Genomic DNA, 18,104 nt, shown 5'->3' with positions numbered 1-18,104 from the left:
TTCCTTTATTAAATTCAGCTGTTACTCTATTATAAAAAATTAATAAATTATTAAGGCATTACCAACCTTCACAAAACCATGTTGACCCTCATACAGTATCATATTTTTATCTACCCATTCTGAATTCTCTTTTTTACAAATTTTGTTAGTCTACCACCACGCTTGAGAGTCAATAATTTGCTGCTGCAGTCTTAGAATCTCCCTTGCACAAAGAAATTATTTTGCCCTCTTTCCACTCCCTTGGAATTCTACCAGAGCTTAGACTTCAAGTAAAGAGCCTAGTCAAAGCCATTGCTAATTCCCTTGAACATTCTTGCAAAACCATAGCTGATATCCCATCTATTTACATTGAGATTCTGCAGTAACCTAAGAACCTCCAATTCATCCATCTCTTTTCCCACATTAATGTCTGTTTTTCACACAATTGCTTCCTCACTGGGATGATATACCCTTGCAAAATGGTTGCTCAGTAACTCAACTATTTTATCTGCTTCTGTCCCCTCGTGACCATCATTACTCATTAAGGTTAATCTTCCATATTCGTTCTTCCTCTTACTTGCCATATAACAAAAGAACTCTTTGGGATTTCCGTTGGCCTGTTTGGCTAGATTCTTCTCATAATTTGATTTTGCCTTCCTTGCCATGCTGATCACCTTTCTTGCCTGAGCCTTGTACTACATCATTAACCACGCATTTGCTGTCACCTTTCTCTTTATATACCCTCCACATCATTTTCTTCTTCTGCAGCTCATGGTTAATGATGTTACTCATCCATCTAACTATCCTCCCAATGGCTTTAACAGGCCTTTATGGCCCACAATCTTCCAAGCATGCTTGAATTTCGTAACCGAAATACGGGATAGAATGGTCACTCCTATTCCTCGAAGTATTCTTGGCTGTATCCCTGTGTGTTCACGGGGCCGGTTTGCCTGCTTGTGGGATGAAAAACCCCAGATAAACTGGTGGAAAAAACCCTGCTGTCCATGCCCAAGACTGGCTGACTTGGCTATGGCTGAGGAAGATCCTTAAGCTCCTCACGTTGGCGACGGGAATCAAACCTAGGACACTTCTTCCCCAGGCATATGGTTGCAAAGTGCAAAGCCACTAGGCTAACCGTGTGGACATCCATCTAACTCCTACCCGATTAATCCTCTTTATCCTAGGTATACAATTTAATATTGCATCCTCCAGATGACCCTTAACTATATCTCATGCACTACTGACATCCTTACCTTACAGTGTTTCATGCCTTGGTACAGATTTAAGCTTCTTCCTAAGCATATCATCACCTGACTTGTAATTCCACAAATACTCCTTCGTGATAGAATATTCCTCATGTTTTACAATCTCCCAAATCAAGGTCACTCTCACCTTGATTTGGAGGCGATCTTGTCACTTTGGTTATGGATAGCTCTTCTGATCCTGTAACCAGGTCATAAATACCCTCCCACCCCTAGTTCCCCTCCATTACATGCTGCCTTAAGTAATTATCTCTTATTACATGTATAAATTCTATTTCCTTCCTGCCACATGATCTTTGTTCCTTCCATTTTATATTTCCATAGTTGAAGTCCCCATAATAATCACTCAAATTAGTACTCATTGTACTAATTTGGCAATGCATATCTTCCAGATAATCTGCAGAACTTCCTGGCCTATAGCAACAACCAACTGCATATTTTGTCTTACTGGCCTTCATCTCACACCTCTTTGTCTCCTATTCTTTTTGCCTGCAGTTCACCTGCTAACTCTTCCCCCATCCTATCTTTTCTATCTTCCCTAAAAATACTAAACCCTTCAAATTCAATCCCTGTAACTACATCATCTGCTGTTGGTGAAATCTCAGTAATGCCTCTAACATTTGGCGAAGTTTTGCTGCCCAATGCCAAAAACTACTCCCACTTGATCCTGATACTTATGGCATTGGTATGTAGAATCTGTAGCAAACCTTTAGGCCCCCCCCACCTTTATTTCCTGAATTGACTACCCCTATTTAATAACTCATGAAAAGAATGAAAATGCATTTACTAAGCTGTTGCAGGACAACTTGCTCAAGTAGCATGTGACAGAAGGAACTCTAGGTCAAAGAGTGTTAGATTTGATTACAGTGTCAGAGGGCATTTCAGTTAAAGATGTAAATTCTGCCTCCGGTTGGTGAATGTGATCATGCAATACTCCCTTGGGAAGTGACTAATAAGTGAATGAATGTTCTATTCAGAAAAGGTTACATGCTGAATACAAAGCAGGAGATTATGACCAACCGAGGAGTATACTGAGTTCAGTGAAATGGGATCGGTTGCTGGCTGGAAAGAATATTGATAGTACATGGGAAGCATTGAAACAATACTTAAATGATGCGATATCAGAATGTGTTGCGAGAGTTCGAAGAATAAATAGGGTAGGAGTCAAATGGATTTGTAATCTTATTAAACAAGAGATTCGTAAGAAAAGAGCGATGTGGGAGGAATACCGTGTGCATAAGGATGATGTCCTTTATGAAAATTATAAGCAGCAGGCTAGAATAGTCACAAGTGTTGTACAGAAAGAAAAGTCTGAGTATGAAAAGAAACTGGCTCTGTGTGCTAAAGACATTCCACAAGAATCCTATTGATATACTGCAAGTAAACGAAAGAATGAATATGAAAGGATAACTCTTCTAAGTCCAGATGGCGTGAGGTGTTACAGATGCAGAAGAAGTTGTTCAGTTAATGAGTGCCAATTTTGTTAAAAGCTATCAACCTGGTGTACACAACATTGAGCTACCTCTTCACTGGATGAAGAAACACAGGTGTATGTATGAGAACGAGGTATTAGAACTGTTGCACAAATTGAATAAGAATCCAGCAATAGGGACTGATGGGATATCAGCACGTGTGCTAAAAGAGTGTTCAGTTGAATTGGCTATTCCTTTTGACCAGGCTGTTTAATATGAGTCTCAGAATAGAGAAGATTCTGCAGGAATGGAAGAAATGTATGGTAATTCCACTGCACAAGGGTAATGCAAAGACTGATTTATCCAACTTAGTATCTCAGGAGTGGTGGTGAAGATTTTGGAAAAATTGGTTAGGGCTCACATTCAGAAATGGATTGACAGTGAATCTCTACTTTGTAATGGACAACATGGGTTTACTAAGGGAAGGTCATGTTTTAGCAACTTGCTCACATTCTATTACAATGTTATGTTACCATTGAACTAGACAAGGGGAATGGATACACCATGATACTTTTAGATTTTGCTAAGGCTTTTGACAGAATACAGCATAATAGATGCTTGCATAAATTGGAGAAAATGAGTTTGGATTATAGAATATTAGCATAGATAAGAGGACGGCTGACTACAGATATCAAGAAGTGTTATACGGGGAATGTGAGTATGCAACATTTAAGATAACAAGTGGGGTACCACAAGGATCAGTGCTTGGTCCACTGTTATTCAATCTGTACATTAATGATATTGGGAAGAATTTGATAAGCGACATTCAGCTATTTGCTGATGATACAAAGATAGCTATTGTAATCAGGAATGCTGCTGATATGCAGTACATGCAGAATGATTTGAATAGGCTGGAATTATGGGCATGGGAAAATGGGTGTCAGTTCAATGTGTGGTAAATGTAAAGTCATTCACTTCGGTGTGATTAGATATCCAATGTCGTAGTATATTGGTGGGATTATGCTAGAAGAAACTGATGAGGCTAGGGATCTTGGAGTGGTAGTAGATTGGAAGTTGAAGTTCAGGGACCATGTGGCAAAGATTGGAAATACAATTCAAAAGATAATAGCAATGCTGAAACGAACATTCACATGTAAAGATAAGGATGTCATTTTGCATCTTTACAAGGCCTTGAGAAGACCTCACTTGGACCACTTCTCTCCTGGTTTCCATTGTGATTCTGATATATTGGAAAGAGTACAAAGGAGAGTGTTTAAAATGATATCAGGATTGTGGAATACTGATTATGAAGACAGATTGAGAATTTATAGACTACAGACACTAGCGAACAGGAGAAAGAGGGATGATATGATTGAGACTTACAAACTTCTCCAAGGGTCATACAGAATTTACAAACTTACAAACTTCTCCAAGGATCATACAGAATTTCAATTTATGAAGAGTGGGGAAAGGAGAAGAGGACATCCTTGGAGCTGAGAATGAAGGCTGCTAAGAAGGGGTGAGGGTTAGATTTTTCTCTCAGAGGGTGGTGATTGGAATGGATTGCCATTGGATGTTGTGAGTGCAATCAGTGTGAATGAATTCAAGAATAAATATGATAGCTGGTGTGCGTGGTATGTGGCATCCCTCGATGAGTCTCTGACTCCCTGGAGGTCTGTCTTTAACACTGTTCGTTGCCACGCTACTTCGGCATAGTCTGTTCCCGTACGCAGAGCAATTTCAATTCTTCAAGGTCAGTACGGTAATCTCATTGCCGGCGGTAAGCGTCATACGAGTATACTTGTAGTTGGCTTGTGCAGAGCACCTACCATCTATGAGTATACACAGTTTTTCTGCTAGCTCCACAAGCCAAGCATTTTCACTTCTTCAAGGTCAGTACAGTAATCTTGTTGCCAGCAGTAAGCGTCATACGAGTATACTCGTAGCTGGCTTGTGTATACGAACTACGAGTATACTCATAGTTGGCAGCGAACGTGTTAATAATAATCATAATAATATTTTTGCTTGAGAGGCTAGATTCCACACTTGGTCATTCTCACACTCGCTCACTTCGTGGGTGCCTTCCCACAAACTCACTTGATTTTACCCTGATTGCTTAAGTTTTCCTGAATTTGCACTTCAGCATGCTTGGTGAACAAAGCTCTCTCCAGACATCTAACACCAAAACCATTTAGATGCGGTTCATCAGCATTCTACAAATTCTTCTTTTCATCAAGCAGAGACCACAGATCCACAAATTAATTCCACATCATTCCTTTTGCATAATCTACGTAGAAACTCATTAGCTATCAATTCCCCTCCTCCTCAGTTTGCCACTATGATAATGCAGTAGGAGAGTTACAATCTTCACCTTCTTGCTCTTCAGTTTTGCCTCTTCTAACAACTCCTTTGCATCCTAAGACAATTCTATTGTCTTTTGTCTGTTTATCTGTTCACATTGAGCTCTTGAAACTAGATCAAAAATTTTACTCCTAATAGATATTTATTTCCAATATAAGTGAATTCCATAATTTATTTACTCTGAATATGTTTTTTTTCTTACATTTTTATATTTCATAATATGTCCCTTTTCAAAATATAATACCACATGAATCCTTCAACACACACACATGTGTACGTGTATGTATGCATGCATGAATGTCTTTGTATATTTAATAGGTGGAAAGAAAAAACACCATTACTCAGTCCTAGGGCATTTTGTAGTTCTACTGTGCTAGGAAATGATGTTTGGGTATATGGTGGATGCAGTTTACAGAAATTTGGAAGAGACTGGGAATTGTGTAGCACTGGATTAGTGGATGTATATGAATCTGACAGAGGTAGCTGGCAACACTCAGTACAGCTTTCGACACCCAAACATGCAACAGCAGTAGCAAAATCAGGTATATGTTCTGCATTTTTTTTTACTACATACAAAAACAGTTATTACCATTTTATTAATATCATTATTCAAAATTAGCCATTTTTTAACATAGTCGTTTTAAAATTAAATTTACAAAAACAAAAAACTTTATCTCTGCATATATTATGTATTTTTCTTATCATTTTTCTTTTGTTTATCTTACATAAAAATGTTAATTTATCAATTGTATAGAAGTATAATTGCATTATTATTATATTTTACTCATATTACACATATACAATAGTTAAGTGCAAATATGTTGTTAAAGTAAAATGATATTTCTTAATTTTATTATTGACTAATTGTACCAAATTGAACATTTTGAAATTTGTTCCCCTGCCCTTTTTAAGAATTCCTTCCAAATTTGAAAAAAATCCTTACAGTAAAGCTGAAGGCAAAAAGGTAAATACTTCCATCCTCATACTTGAGAATTTACAGTGGATTTCTCTAATGTGCTTTATTTGAGTAACCATCCCTCCGTTGAATAGGAGTATTTTATTTATTTGTTTTTACATTATTGGTATTATATGCTTCCTTGCACTAGGTGTATATCTGGTGAGGAAGCCAAGTTTATGTTATCACCTTCAGAGCAGTATTTTCAAGCAGTGATTTTAATCATTTTGTACTTTAAGTATTATGCATAATGGATTGCAACTGTAATCATCATAAATTATTACTTCTTTAGGGTGGCATTAAATTTGTTTCAGTGTCTGTGTGTGTAATGAAAGTCACTTTAGGTAAGATTTAAGGTAATATTCCTTGAATTAATTATGAGTAATTGATCACTGAAATAAGTGTCTATAAGGTATTATTGTTTATTATTATATGTGATTATTTTTTGACTCCATGAAGTCAAAATATTCATCACAGGATATTTTTTTCAGTGACATAGTGATCATTGAGTTACTTTTAATCGTGGTATAATTCGCCCACCGTTTGTAGATCATTCCTTGGCATTTTGCCAAGAATAGTCGATTCATGCTGAAGGGGAGAAAGAAATGAAGGATGTACAAATTGTTCGCCAACATGCGAAATCACGTGCTTTCTTGTCTGTCGCTGTACTAGTACTAGCTTGATTTTTGTTGTCACTTTTTTTGCATTATTTTTTTATTATTAATTTGTATGATGGATCTGGTACAGTCAACAAGTTCTGTTGTTAAACATTTCAGTAGCTCTTGCAAAAGAATATTGAATGATGTGCTGACATTCTGCAAAAAAGAATCGTCTCCTTGTTCCCCTTTCTCAAGTCATAAAACGTGCAAGTGCAATTGCGGGCGTATCGGGGTTGACTGTTAAAAGAATTCGTAGGGAATCAAAAGGTGAAGGTAAGCCAAAATTTAAATCTCCTAAAAAAAGTGCCAGAGTAAAGAAAACCATCGAAACCGTAGCTGTGAATGATTTTGATGTAGACGTTATAAGAAGAACTATTCAAATTTTACATGGTCGAGAAAAGAGTGACAGCTGTTCCGAAATTGATTCCTGTGCTTAAAGAAAAAATTAATTTTCCTTGGAAAAGAGAAACTTTAAGGAAAAAACTTCATGAAATCGGATTTTGTTTTAAAAAGTCCCAGAATAAAAGGAAACTTATCATGGAGCGAAGTGACATTGTTTTATCTAGAACGCAGTATTTGAAAGCAATAAGACGTTTCAGGGAGGAGAAAAAACTGATTGTGTATCTAGATGAAACTTGGATTGATAGTAATTTAACTTATGGAAAATGTTGGCAGTCTAAAGAAGAATGTGGAGTGCTACAAACAGGAAATACCTCACAGTGCATAATAATTTTGTGTGCGGGCAGAGAGATGGGTTTTTTACCGAATTCAAACTTACTATACAAAGCCAATTACCATAGGCAAATGAATTCTACGATCTTCGAAAAGTGGGCAGAAGAAAAACTGATTCCAAACCCTCCTGAAAATGCCGTTGTTATAATTGATAACGCTTCATATCACTCTATTCGATCAAACAAAGTTCCAAATTCGTCTAATAAGAAGCAAGTTCTTATGGATTGGCTCTCTGCAAATAACATTTCTCATTCCCCAGACATGCGAAAAATTGAATTGCTTAATTTGGTCAAAAGAAACTCGCCCACAACTAAACTATTTAAATTCGACATGATGCTCAAATAGCATGGATTTCTAGCTTTGAGGCTACCACCATATCATTGCGATATTAATGCTATTGAGTATGTTTGGGCAGAAGTGAAAAGTTTCATTCGCCATCACAACGTAACTGGAGATATTGACATGTCGAAACTTTTTAAGCTTTCAGAACAGGCGATTAAAAGTATTACAGTTCAAAACTGGGGAAAATATTGCTTTCATGGCACCTCATTGGAAAATATGTATTGGGACAGAGACGGAATTATCGAAGAATAATGTGAACCTTTGGTGATCAGTTTAAGTGAAAGTGATGGCGATTCGGACACCGATTCAGATGACTATGAAGATTAAAAGGATTTGATAATGGTATTTTTTTTCAACCTTTTTTTGCATGGGTTTGTTAAAATAGTCGCAACAAGTCATAAATAATTAATCGATTTAGGACATTAAAGTGTCTCGGTTCTCTCAACTGTAAGTTTAGAATATCTAAGTTCATTTGAAAAAATTTCTGTTTCTCTGTATAATTATTTTTATTTTATAGAAAACTTTCTTAAAAATAAACTTAGTTAAATTTTTGTTTTAAGCTATACCTTTTTTAATTTTGTTAATACTCGACATACATTTTTCCAACTGTTATACAAGCAAAATAGTTACACTTTAAAAACTACAATGTTTGTAAAAGAAAAGCTAAATTTTCCAACCTGTAATAATAAACACATCCCAGAAGACAGATTGATTCTCCTTTTTCTGACATGCGCAGAAGTGTGGACGTATCTCTAATCGGTGGGCGAACTATAATACTGTCGTGACGTTCTATTTTCATGTAATGTTCTAAATCCACCATCTTGGTTCAAGTCACTCTTATCAATATAACACTTAATCGCAAATTGATCACCGATCCAAAAAATAGAGAAATTTATAATTATACTGCGCCACCCTATCTTTAGATTAGTCTATATAATATAGTAGGATCAATTCTTAATTAAGTTAGCAGTCTTCTCATTAGTTTAGGCCGAATTATTTACTATTCCACTTGGGGTTCCCGCAAGATTCGAATATTTATGAACGGTGCAATAAAAAGGAATTCAGGCAAACACAATATTTAGATTAACAAAATAAAACATTTAATATATGATATATAACAAATACAAGAATTCTGCTTTTAAATGAAACAATACTATCAACTTAATACATCTTGCTAAGTCACTCATGCCAATTCAATGTTCTAAACTTTCACATACAATTCACAGCTTTAAAATCACACGCCTTCTTAACTCAAGTTAATAAAACTAAACTTCTCATTTGATCAGTCTGCACATATCTATCAGTTGTACTTAATGTTTAAATTCACAGCAGGCACTAATCAAGGTAGATAATATTCCATGCAATCTTATTCCGGACTTTGAACTTCGAAGACATGTTAATGTTAGAACAAACAAACAAGTATGACTACTCTTACCAGATACAATCTTCAATACATCAATTAATTGTGAGCACACTTATGAATTAACTTATTTACGTTAGCGGAACACATTAATAAAAATTCTCAACGATTTTAGCTGAACCACTGTTAATTGCGCTTCACTACTCAAAAAAAAAACACATCAATAAGGCACTGATATCTTTCCTTGTTTACTTTTCTGAAACTAGTTAATTTCAATAAATTCTTCTCAGGGCAACATAGAATTAAGACGTAATCCTAGACTAACTGGAACTAATCAGAATTTTCCATTGAATGTCCAGTTCTTTATTTATCCGGTTACGGCATTAATTTTCCTTTACAACACAGCTGACTTCACTTGCAGCTAAGTATATGATTCACTATGTTTTGGCTCACTTCTAAACACTATTCTCATGAATTTCTGCCCTAGAGAACTTATAATTTTCTTCCACTTCCTTTGCTTGTATCCTACCTTCCTTTTCGTTCTGCAAAAACTTCCTCTCTTCTCTCTAATTAAAAATCTTCTCTTCTCTCTAATTAATAATCTTCTCTTATTTCTTTTCCAACCCTTTTAGTCCGAAGGTCACGCTGTATTCGACTCGTGCTTGTTTATTTCATGCGTCTCCATGACAACGCATGAACGTAAACATTTCGCTAATGTAACAGAACGCTCTACTCTTACATAAGTGATTACATAACGTTAAATTTTCACAAATAAGAATAAACAGAATATTTGAGCTACTTAATCAACTCTTTCATTACGTATACAATTATTTATAATACACTTTTCGTTACTTTACATATATATTTAGTTATCATAAATTTCTACACATATTATTATTTAATAAATTAATAGTAGGTTAAGTTTAGAATAAATATTTAAATAGTAATCCTTAATTAAGGAACAATAAATAATCTTTATACAAATTATGATTAATACATAATATGCAATGTTAAATGTGAATAAAAAAAAATAAATTACACAACATAGTTTCATTCACAATTTAACAATACAGATTAGAATCACCAAATGGAAATAAGGAAAATAAATTTCTTCAAGAACAACTATCTTAGGTAACATCTAACAAAATGTGCACAGGGACTAGAGTCGTAGATCTGATCATATAATCAGAGTATGTGATTGTGAATGGGATATTGAATCTTCTTCTCTTTGGCAAGAGCAACCATGAGATGATTACCTGGGTAGTATCCAGTGATGTGAAGACTTAAGCAGTGAGGAAAAGATGCATGTGAAACTACAAGGCTAGTGATTAGCGTAATCACTAGCCTTGAAGAGCTAGATGGAAAGGAGATAAATGTTGCTTGAATGCTGATCAAGGATTATTTAACAATAGTAATGTCTGAATTTTTTCCAGAAGACAAAGGGCTAAATAAGGTAGGTGTGTAGTGAATATATGAAGAGATTATTCATGCTATCTGGAAAAAAAGAAATCATTATCCTTTCCTTCATGTTGTATCATTTTTGTATCATTAATCAAACAGATCATTATGGTGGTAGCATAAAGTGAATAGTAATAATCATTTGCATGAAGAGTATAAAGAGCAGGCCATAAAGTTGACTGATTCAGTTGTCAAAGGGCTGCAAATAAGTATGAACAGAAATTACATAATGGCATGAAAAATCCTAGAACATTATCAAATATTTTATAGAAATATGTGTGGTAGATATAGCCATATATTATAAAACAATTAACATATGTAAGGGAAATTAGAATTTAATATCAGCTGCTACATATTTTGCTCACTGTAACATGAATGTCATTCAGGGGAGAATGCAAAAAGACTGGTTGCAACATTCAAATGAACCAGGTTTGAAAATAATGTACAGATAGTATATATAAATGTCTAGGTTCACATATCTAGGATCATGTATCCAAAGTGATGAATACCTGGATTTAGAACTCAGTAGAAGGATCCAGTCAGGGTGGATAAACTGGAGAAAGTTTTCAGGTATCTTGCATGATACATAGGTGTCTAGCAAATTAAAACAAAAGATCTAGAAAATGGTAGTAAGACCTGCACTGATGTATAGCAGTGAAACCTGGCAGATGAGAAGAGAATGGACATAAATGAAATGAGAATGGTGAGGCTTGCAAGTTGTGTAACAAGACTGGACCAGATCAAAAACTCGCTGATTAGGGGAACAGTGAAGGTAACCTAAGTATCCCGAAAGATTGGGGAATCAAGGCTGAGATGGTTTGGTCATGTTATGCATTGAGATAAAAGCTATGTGGGAAGGAGAGTGCTGGAGATGAAGCCACCAGGCAAAAGAAGTAAGGGAAGACCTAAACAACAATGGCTTGGACAGCTTGAGAGGGGACCTCAGATTAGAGGAGAAAATGGCCTTGGACAGAATTGAGTGGAGGAAGTTGATCTGCTGCTGTGATCCTACTTAAGTGAGAATGAAGCTGAAGAAGAAGAGTATAGATACTATGTATGAAGAATTTGTTCTATTTATTCAGAAGTCCCTTTAAGGCATGGTACTGAAATCCTTTAAATATCAGATTATAGTCTGGCTGTAGGATGATAATTATTGATATTTTCTGGATGGTGGTTTCATTATACTCATTAGACACCAACATGATTCTTATTTTATTGAATTCTTTTGATATAAGAGAATCCGAAAAAATAAATTGTGTGAACTAGACTCTTAATAATACCTGTCTTTTTTGTGATGGATGGTGATATGAATCTGAGTGGATATGCCTGCCAGAGAAGGAAGGTTTCCTGTAAATGGAAAATTCAATATTGCCTGTAGAATTACTTACTTACTTACTTCCTATCCTCTTCCGTGTTTCCACAACAACCTCCAGGAGTCTCGTTTCTTGCATGGCTGGTGAGCTGTCTATATGTATGTAATCCAGAGTTGACCTTTATTGATGTTATCCATTTAGTTCTTGGTCTTCCTTTTTTTTTTTTTCTTTTAATTTTGTATACAGAGCAAGGTTGGGTAGCCTTTTTGATGGCATTTTCTCGATATGTTCATACCATTGAAGTTGTTTTCTTTTGATCTTTTCTATTAATGAGTCTGTATATTTTAGATCTTGTCTTACAGTTTCATTTGTTTTCTTTACTGTCCATTTTGTTTTATTTATTTTTCTAAGACATTTCATCTCAAAAGCCTCCAGTTTTTGCATCTGTGTCTTCTTGAGTGTCCAAGTTTCTGAAATATATAGTACAGTGGGTATTATAGTTGCATTATATAATTTTATTTTTAGAACTTTGGAAATTTTATAATTTTTCCAGAATTTTCCTAACTTATTAAATGATGGCCATGCAGTTGATATTCTATGTTTAATAGTGATCATGGTATCTAAGTGTTCTGTTATTACTGTTCCTAAATAGTTGAATTGTTTTACTTGTTCAATTGTTGATCCATTCGAGGAGAAGTTTACTTTTCTTTGTTTTTTCCAATTATCAAGATTTTTGTTTTGTCTGTATTTATGGTCATGCAGATTTCTTTAGTTTGATTATTAGATTCACCATCTTTTCTTTTGTGTCTGCTATCATTACAATGTCATCCATTGTAATGATAGCAGATATCCATATCCTCTAGGTAGATGTTAAAAAAGATATGGGGAGATGGCACATTTTTGGGCTACTCCTTTACTGACATTTATTTTATATGTTGTTATACTGTTGAATTTAATTATTGCTTCTGTGAAAGCATAATATTTTTCTAAGAAGTCTAGAGTATCTTAATCGATTTGTTTCTGTTTTAATATTCTTAATAAAGTTACTCTGTTTATTGAGTTGAATGCCTGTTTAAAATCTATAAAACAGTAATAGATATTTTTGTTTGGTTCCAGTATAATTCTGCTAGTCTTTGTATTACGAAGGTCTGATCTGGTGTGGAGCGATTCTTTCTGAATCCTGCCTGTTTTTCACTAAGAATGATCTCATATGTGCTCTTTATTCTGTTCTGTAATACTCTTGTATATTTTGTAAGCAAGGCTGAGTAATGTGATTGGTCTGTAATTTTTACAATTTTTCTTATCACCTTTCTTGTAAATTGGTATGATAATTCCTGTTCTTCAGTCTTCTGGTATTTCTCCTGATTTAATGATTTTGTTGAAAAGTGTGATAAGGAATCTTAAAGTTGTTAGCTTTCCTTCTGTCCAGAGTTCTGATGGAATTTGGTCTATCCATGGTGCTTTGTCAGATTTCATTTGCTTTAGACCATTCTCCACTTCCGATGAAAGGATCATTAAGGAGGCGTCATGTCTTGAGTCAGTGTGGAGCTTTGTTAGTAGGTAGTTATTGCTTTCATTCTTAAAGGTTTCTTGTAGTGTTCCATCCATATTGCTTTTAGTGCATTTGGGTTTCCTGAAAATCCAAATGCACTAAAAAGTTTGAAAAGTTTTTTGTAATTTCTTTAATTGTGTTATGTAATGTTTTTGAGTTATGGTGTTTATATGCCACATTGCATTTTTCTGCTTTTTTGTTTAGCCAGTTTTCTTTAGCCTGTCTGCAGAGTTTATCAATTTCGTTTTTGAGTTGTTTGTATTTCTTCTTGTTTTCTTCTGAGGTATATCTGTTTATTTTTGTTTTTAGTATTCTTTTTTCTTCACATTTTTCTAAGAATTACAGTAGAATTACAGATTATTAAGGTATTCAGAAAGAGAAGACTGTTGTTAAACAAGAGGTGGATCAAGCAGGTGTTGGACCTGTTGGCAGGCAGGAGCCCCAATCTTGTGGATGTGGAAGAATTAAAAGAGATCTATAAGAACAATATAGATAGTATGCATTTTGATGATGAACTGGAACCGTTTCTACTATTTTTAAAAGAAGATAAAGACAAATTCAATATTGCCATACAAGTATACCAAGCTGCAAAGAGAAATGTCCTCAACTTTTCCAAATGTAGAAATTTTTTTAAGATCCCCATAACTTTTACTGCCAGGGGGCCCCCACAGCCGGCTTAATCTGCCCCTGTGTTGGACTCATGTTCAGTAGTGAGCTTGATGTTGGTGTTAAGGAGTTTATTTTGTCCAAAAGTTTAAGTATTTCTGCTGTAAAATGGGACCACACTATATGAAGATATTATCCATAAAATGAAGCCAGATATGAGGTTGAGGATAAATAATGTTGCAAAGTTGGTTTTCTAGATGTTCTATAAAGTAATCAATCAAAACTAGTGAAAGAGGACTGCCTGTGTTTATTCTTTCTATTTGCTTGTATAATTTATTCATCCATGTGAAGTGTCCTGCATGGAAAGTAAATTTAAACAAGTTAACAATGTCCTTCACTCAAAGACTCACTTTAGTGAGCACGGGAGTGGCGAATCCGAGGTACCTGATGCTGGACCATGCCTTATTTCATGTAATATGAAATAAGACATGGTCCAATCTTATTATTACTTGACACCTCCAGGACAACTCTTCGTCTCCACCACTCAATCCATCAAACCATATCATCTACACCAATGCCATCTACTGCCCATCACCACTAGTATGTTCACAGACAATCACAAGCATCCATGCCATGGCAGGATTCGAACCTGCAGCCTTTTGACTGGAGAGCAGATACGCTAACCACTCAGCCATCTATTACAGTTTGTTTAGCCTTACCTTGTAAGCTAAACAAACACAGAAGAAGACAATGGCATACCCATTCTGTATATATTTTGCCAAGAAAATCTTATGAACAGAGGTTTATGTTATTGTGATATAGTGCTGGAAGATGGGACACCCATGTCGGAAGGCACTGAAATGGCTACTGGGGAACAGCAGAGAGGAATTTCCAATGAAGTTAACAAGAATGATGAAGGTGGATTGAAGCCTTCTGGAAGTTCAACTTCTGATAGAATTAATCTTAGAAGAAGATGCCCCTGCTTTACTGATTTACATGAAATAAGAACATGGAATATAAGAAACATGTATCAAGGAAAACTGGAACTGGTGAAGAAAGAAATGAGAAGAACTCAAATTAAGATGTTAGGAATCAACGAACTGAGATGAATAGGAATGGGTCACTTTGATACTGATGATTTCATGATGTATTACTCTGAACATGAACACCTTCAAAGAAATGGAGTAGCATTCATAGTTAGAAGAGAATAAAGAAAATACATTTTGGGTTACCCAGTGTCCAATAGAATAATTCTAATCTGAATAAAGACATACCTAGTGAATATTACACTCATTACAAGTGTATTCACCCACTACAGATTCAAGTGAAGATGAGATAGAAGAATTTTACAGCAACTTGCAATAAGTAGTATACAGTATTGATAAAACAGATTTTCTCTTAATATTGGGTGACTGGAATGCAAAAGTGGGTGAAAAAGAACGAGGTATCACTGTAAAATCTGGTTTAGGACTGAGGAATGAAGCAGGAGAAAGAATGTTGGAGTTTGGTGTTGAGAACAGTTGCTTTATTGCAAACTCTTGCTTCCAACAACATAAAAGAAGATTGTACACATGGATTTCACCTAATGGAGGATACTGAAATCAGATAGATTATATTGTTGCCAACAGAAGATGGGGGGAGTGCTATCCAAGTAGAAAAACACTGCCTGGTGTGGGACAGATTATGAATTATTGATAGTTGAAGTTAAATTGAAATTAAGGACTAAGAAGAAACAAAAGGACAGTATCAGATGTGATTTAGGTCCTATAAATGAAGCATTTAAAGTAGAAGTCGGTAAGAAATCAAAAAGTTTGGAGAAGACAGGAAGTGAATTAGAAGAACTGTGGGAAGAAACAAAATGTAGTCATAGAAGCAGCAAAGAAGAATCTAAATAAAGCAACAAGAAAGAAAGATTTTACATGGTTGCCAGAAGAAGCTATTCAAATAGCAGAGGAAAGAAGAAAAATGAAACTTTAGAGAAACAAAGAAAGTTAGATATCTGATTGCAGATTTCCAAAGACAGACTAGGAAAGATAAGGGAAAACATCTAAACAAAAGGTGCAAGGAAATTGAAGAAAGCAATATTATGGGTAGAACAATATTTTAGAAGAAAAAAAATGATGTTACAGGGAAGTTTATCTCCAGATTAGAAGTTTAAAAAGTAATTTGGAAAAATGCTTGATGGAAGAAGAAGAAGCAGTGAAAAAAAGATGTAAAACGTATGTAGAATATTTGTATAAGAAAGACAATAATATTGAAGGACAGTTTGAAAGGAGAGAATTTGTTGAGGAGCCCATGAAAATGAAAAGTGAAGTGATATCAGCAATGAACAGCTTCCAAAAGGAAAAGCTCCTGGAGCTGTTGTATGTCAGTGGGATTATTGAGAGCAGATGGGGATGAACAACAACGAACAACACAAAGACTGAAGTCCTAATTAGGTGCGATCTATGTTGAAAAAAAAAAAGAGAGAGAGAGAAAGCAGGTATTAATTAGGTCTTAAGATGACTGTCTCTCAAATTTTTGGTAAATTTATACAGCCTTACTTGTTCAGGAGTTAAATGACAATGGTGTAAAAGATACTGTGGTAGATGGATAATCATGAAGAATGAGAAACAGCTAGCACACTGAGCCTCTCTAGAAGGCTATTGCTGGACAAGGAAGGCAAGGGGATACCACCTTGTTCTATTTTTCCCTAGTAAGATAGCAGTATGTATGGACATTCTAAAAGATAGTAAAGTGCACAATGGCTCAATACTTGTGCAAGGAAGGGGAAGAAGCAAGGCCTCCCAGGTTGTAAACCAGCAAAATCCTTGTACATTCATTGGGATGTGGAATGTGAGAACCCTCCTACAAATTGGAAAATTTGAAGAGAGAAATGGATAGATTTAAAATAGCCATATTGGGAATTACTGAAATGAGATAGAATAGAACTGGAGACTTTTGGAGTTTAACCTGCCTCATCACCTGAATCATTTATTCAGGTGATGAGGCAGCAAAAAATGGAGTCGCAGTGGTTCTCAATAAGGAATGGGGAAGAAGAGTAATGAACTCAGTAAAATGTAGTAGCAGATTGATAATGGTAAAACTAGAAGCAAAACCAATAAATATTATAATAATACAAGCTTACATGCCTACTAGTGACCACAGTGATGATGAAGTTGAGAGAGTATATGTAGATATTGAGAATCTAATGAAACTCACCAAAAAGGAAGATAATCTTATTGTCATGGGTGATTGGAAAGCAGTCATTGGTGAAGGCAATGATGGTAAAGAGGTGGGAAAGTATGGACTTGGATGCTGAAATGAAAGAGGAGATAGACTTTTGGAGTTCTGCCACCAATTCAATCTGATCATTACTAATACCTGGTATGAGGTGCCAAAAAGAAGAAGGTATACTTGGAAGATGCCAAGGGATATAGGAAGGTACCAAATAGATTATATTATGACAAGAAATAGATTTAAAAATCAAGTAAAATCATGCAAAAATTACCTGGGAGCTGATGTTGACAGTGATAACAATTTGGTTTTATTGAAATGTAATTCTGGATGGTGTAAAATTTAAAATGCTGTCACAACCAAGGAAAAGGCCCAAATGGAAAACAGAGGAAAACCATAGAAACTATAAACAGCAAACTGATGAAAACATTAAAACCGGAGAGAGAGAGAGGAAAGAAAAACATAGAGGAAAAATGGACTCATTTGAAGGATACAATAATCAAGGCTGCCAATGACTGCATAGAATTAAGGAACAAGCAAATAAAAAAAAGCCATGGATCATGCAAGACATTCTAGATCTGATAGATGAAAGAAGGAAATACAAAACCTCCCTAAAGGAAGAAAGCAAAGACAAATATAAACATATAAAAAATACAATAAATAGAAAGTGTAAAGAAGCAAAAGAACAATGGTATACAGAGAAATGTAAAGAAATAGAAGATCTTACAAAGACTGGGAGAATCGATAAAGCTTATAACATTATAAAAGGAATAAGCCAGCAAAACATGACAAGTACAATTATCAATAATAAACAGGGGAACATACTTATAGATAAGGAAGAAATTTCGGAAAGATTGAAGGAGTACTTAGAGGATCTATATAGTGGAAAAGATCTAG

General features: G+C 35.1%; 1 protein-coding gene across 1 annotated transcript in view; it reads left to right on the top strand.

Moving 5' to 3' along the window:
* LOC150106211 (beta-scruin-like) overlaps positions 1-18,104 on the top strand; it is a 308,571-nt gene that overhangs the window by 18,653 nt on the left and 271,814 nt on the right. The window contains exon 2 of the mRNA XM_090392954.1: positions 5,333-5,556. Within this exon, the coding sequence (XP_090249080.1) occupies positions 5,333-5,556 (224 nt within the window). The remainder of the gene's footprint in view (positions 1-5,332; positions 5,557-18,104) is intronic.

This window comes from Typopeltis vanoorti, chromosome 5 (genome assembly GCF_054136105.1).
Source record: "Typopeltis vanoorti isolate ZY-2024b chromosome 5, IOZ_Tvanoo_1.0, whole genome shotgun sequence".
In the NCBI taxonomy this organism is placed as follows: domain Eukaryota; kingdom Metazoa; phylum Arthropoda; class Arachnida; order Uropygi; family Thelyphonidae; genus Typopeltis; species Typopeltis vanoorti.
Note: the sequence above shows the minus strand (reverse complement) of the source record. Positions and strands in the feature narration are given on the sequence as shown.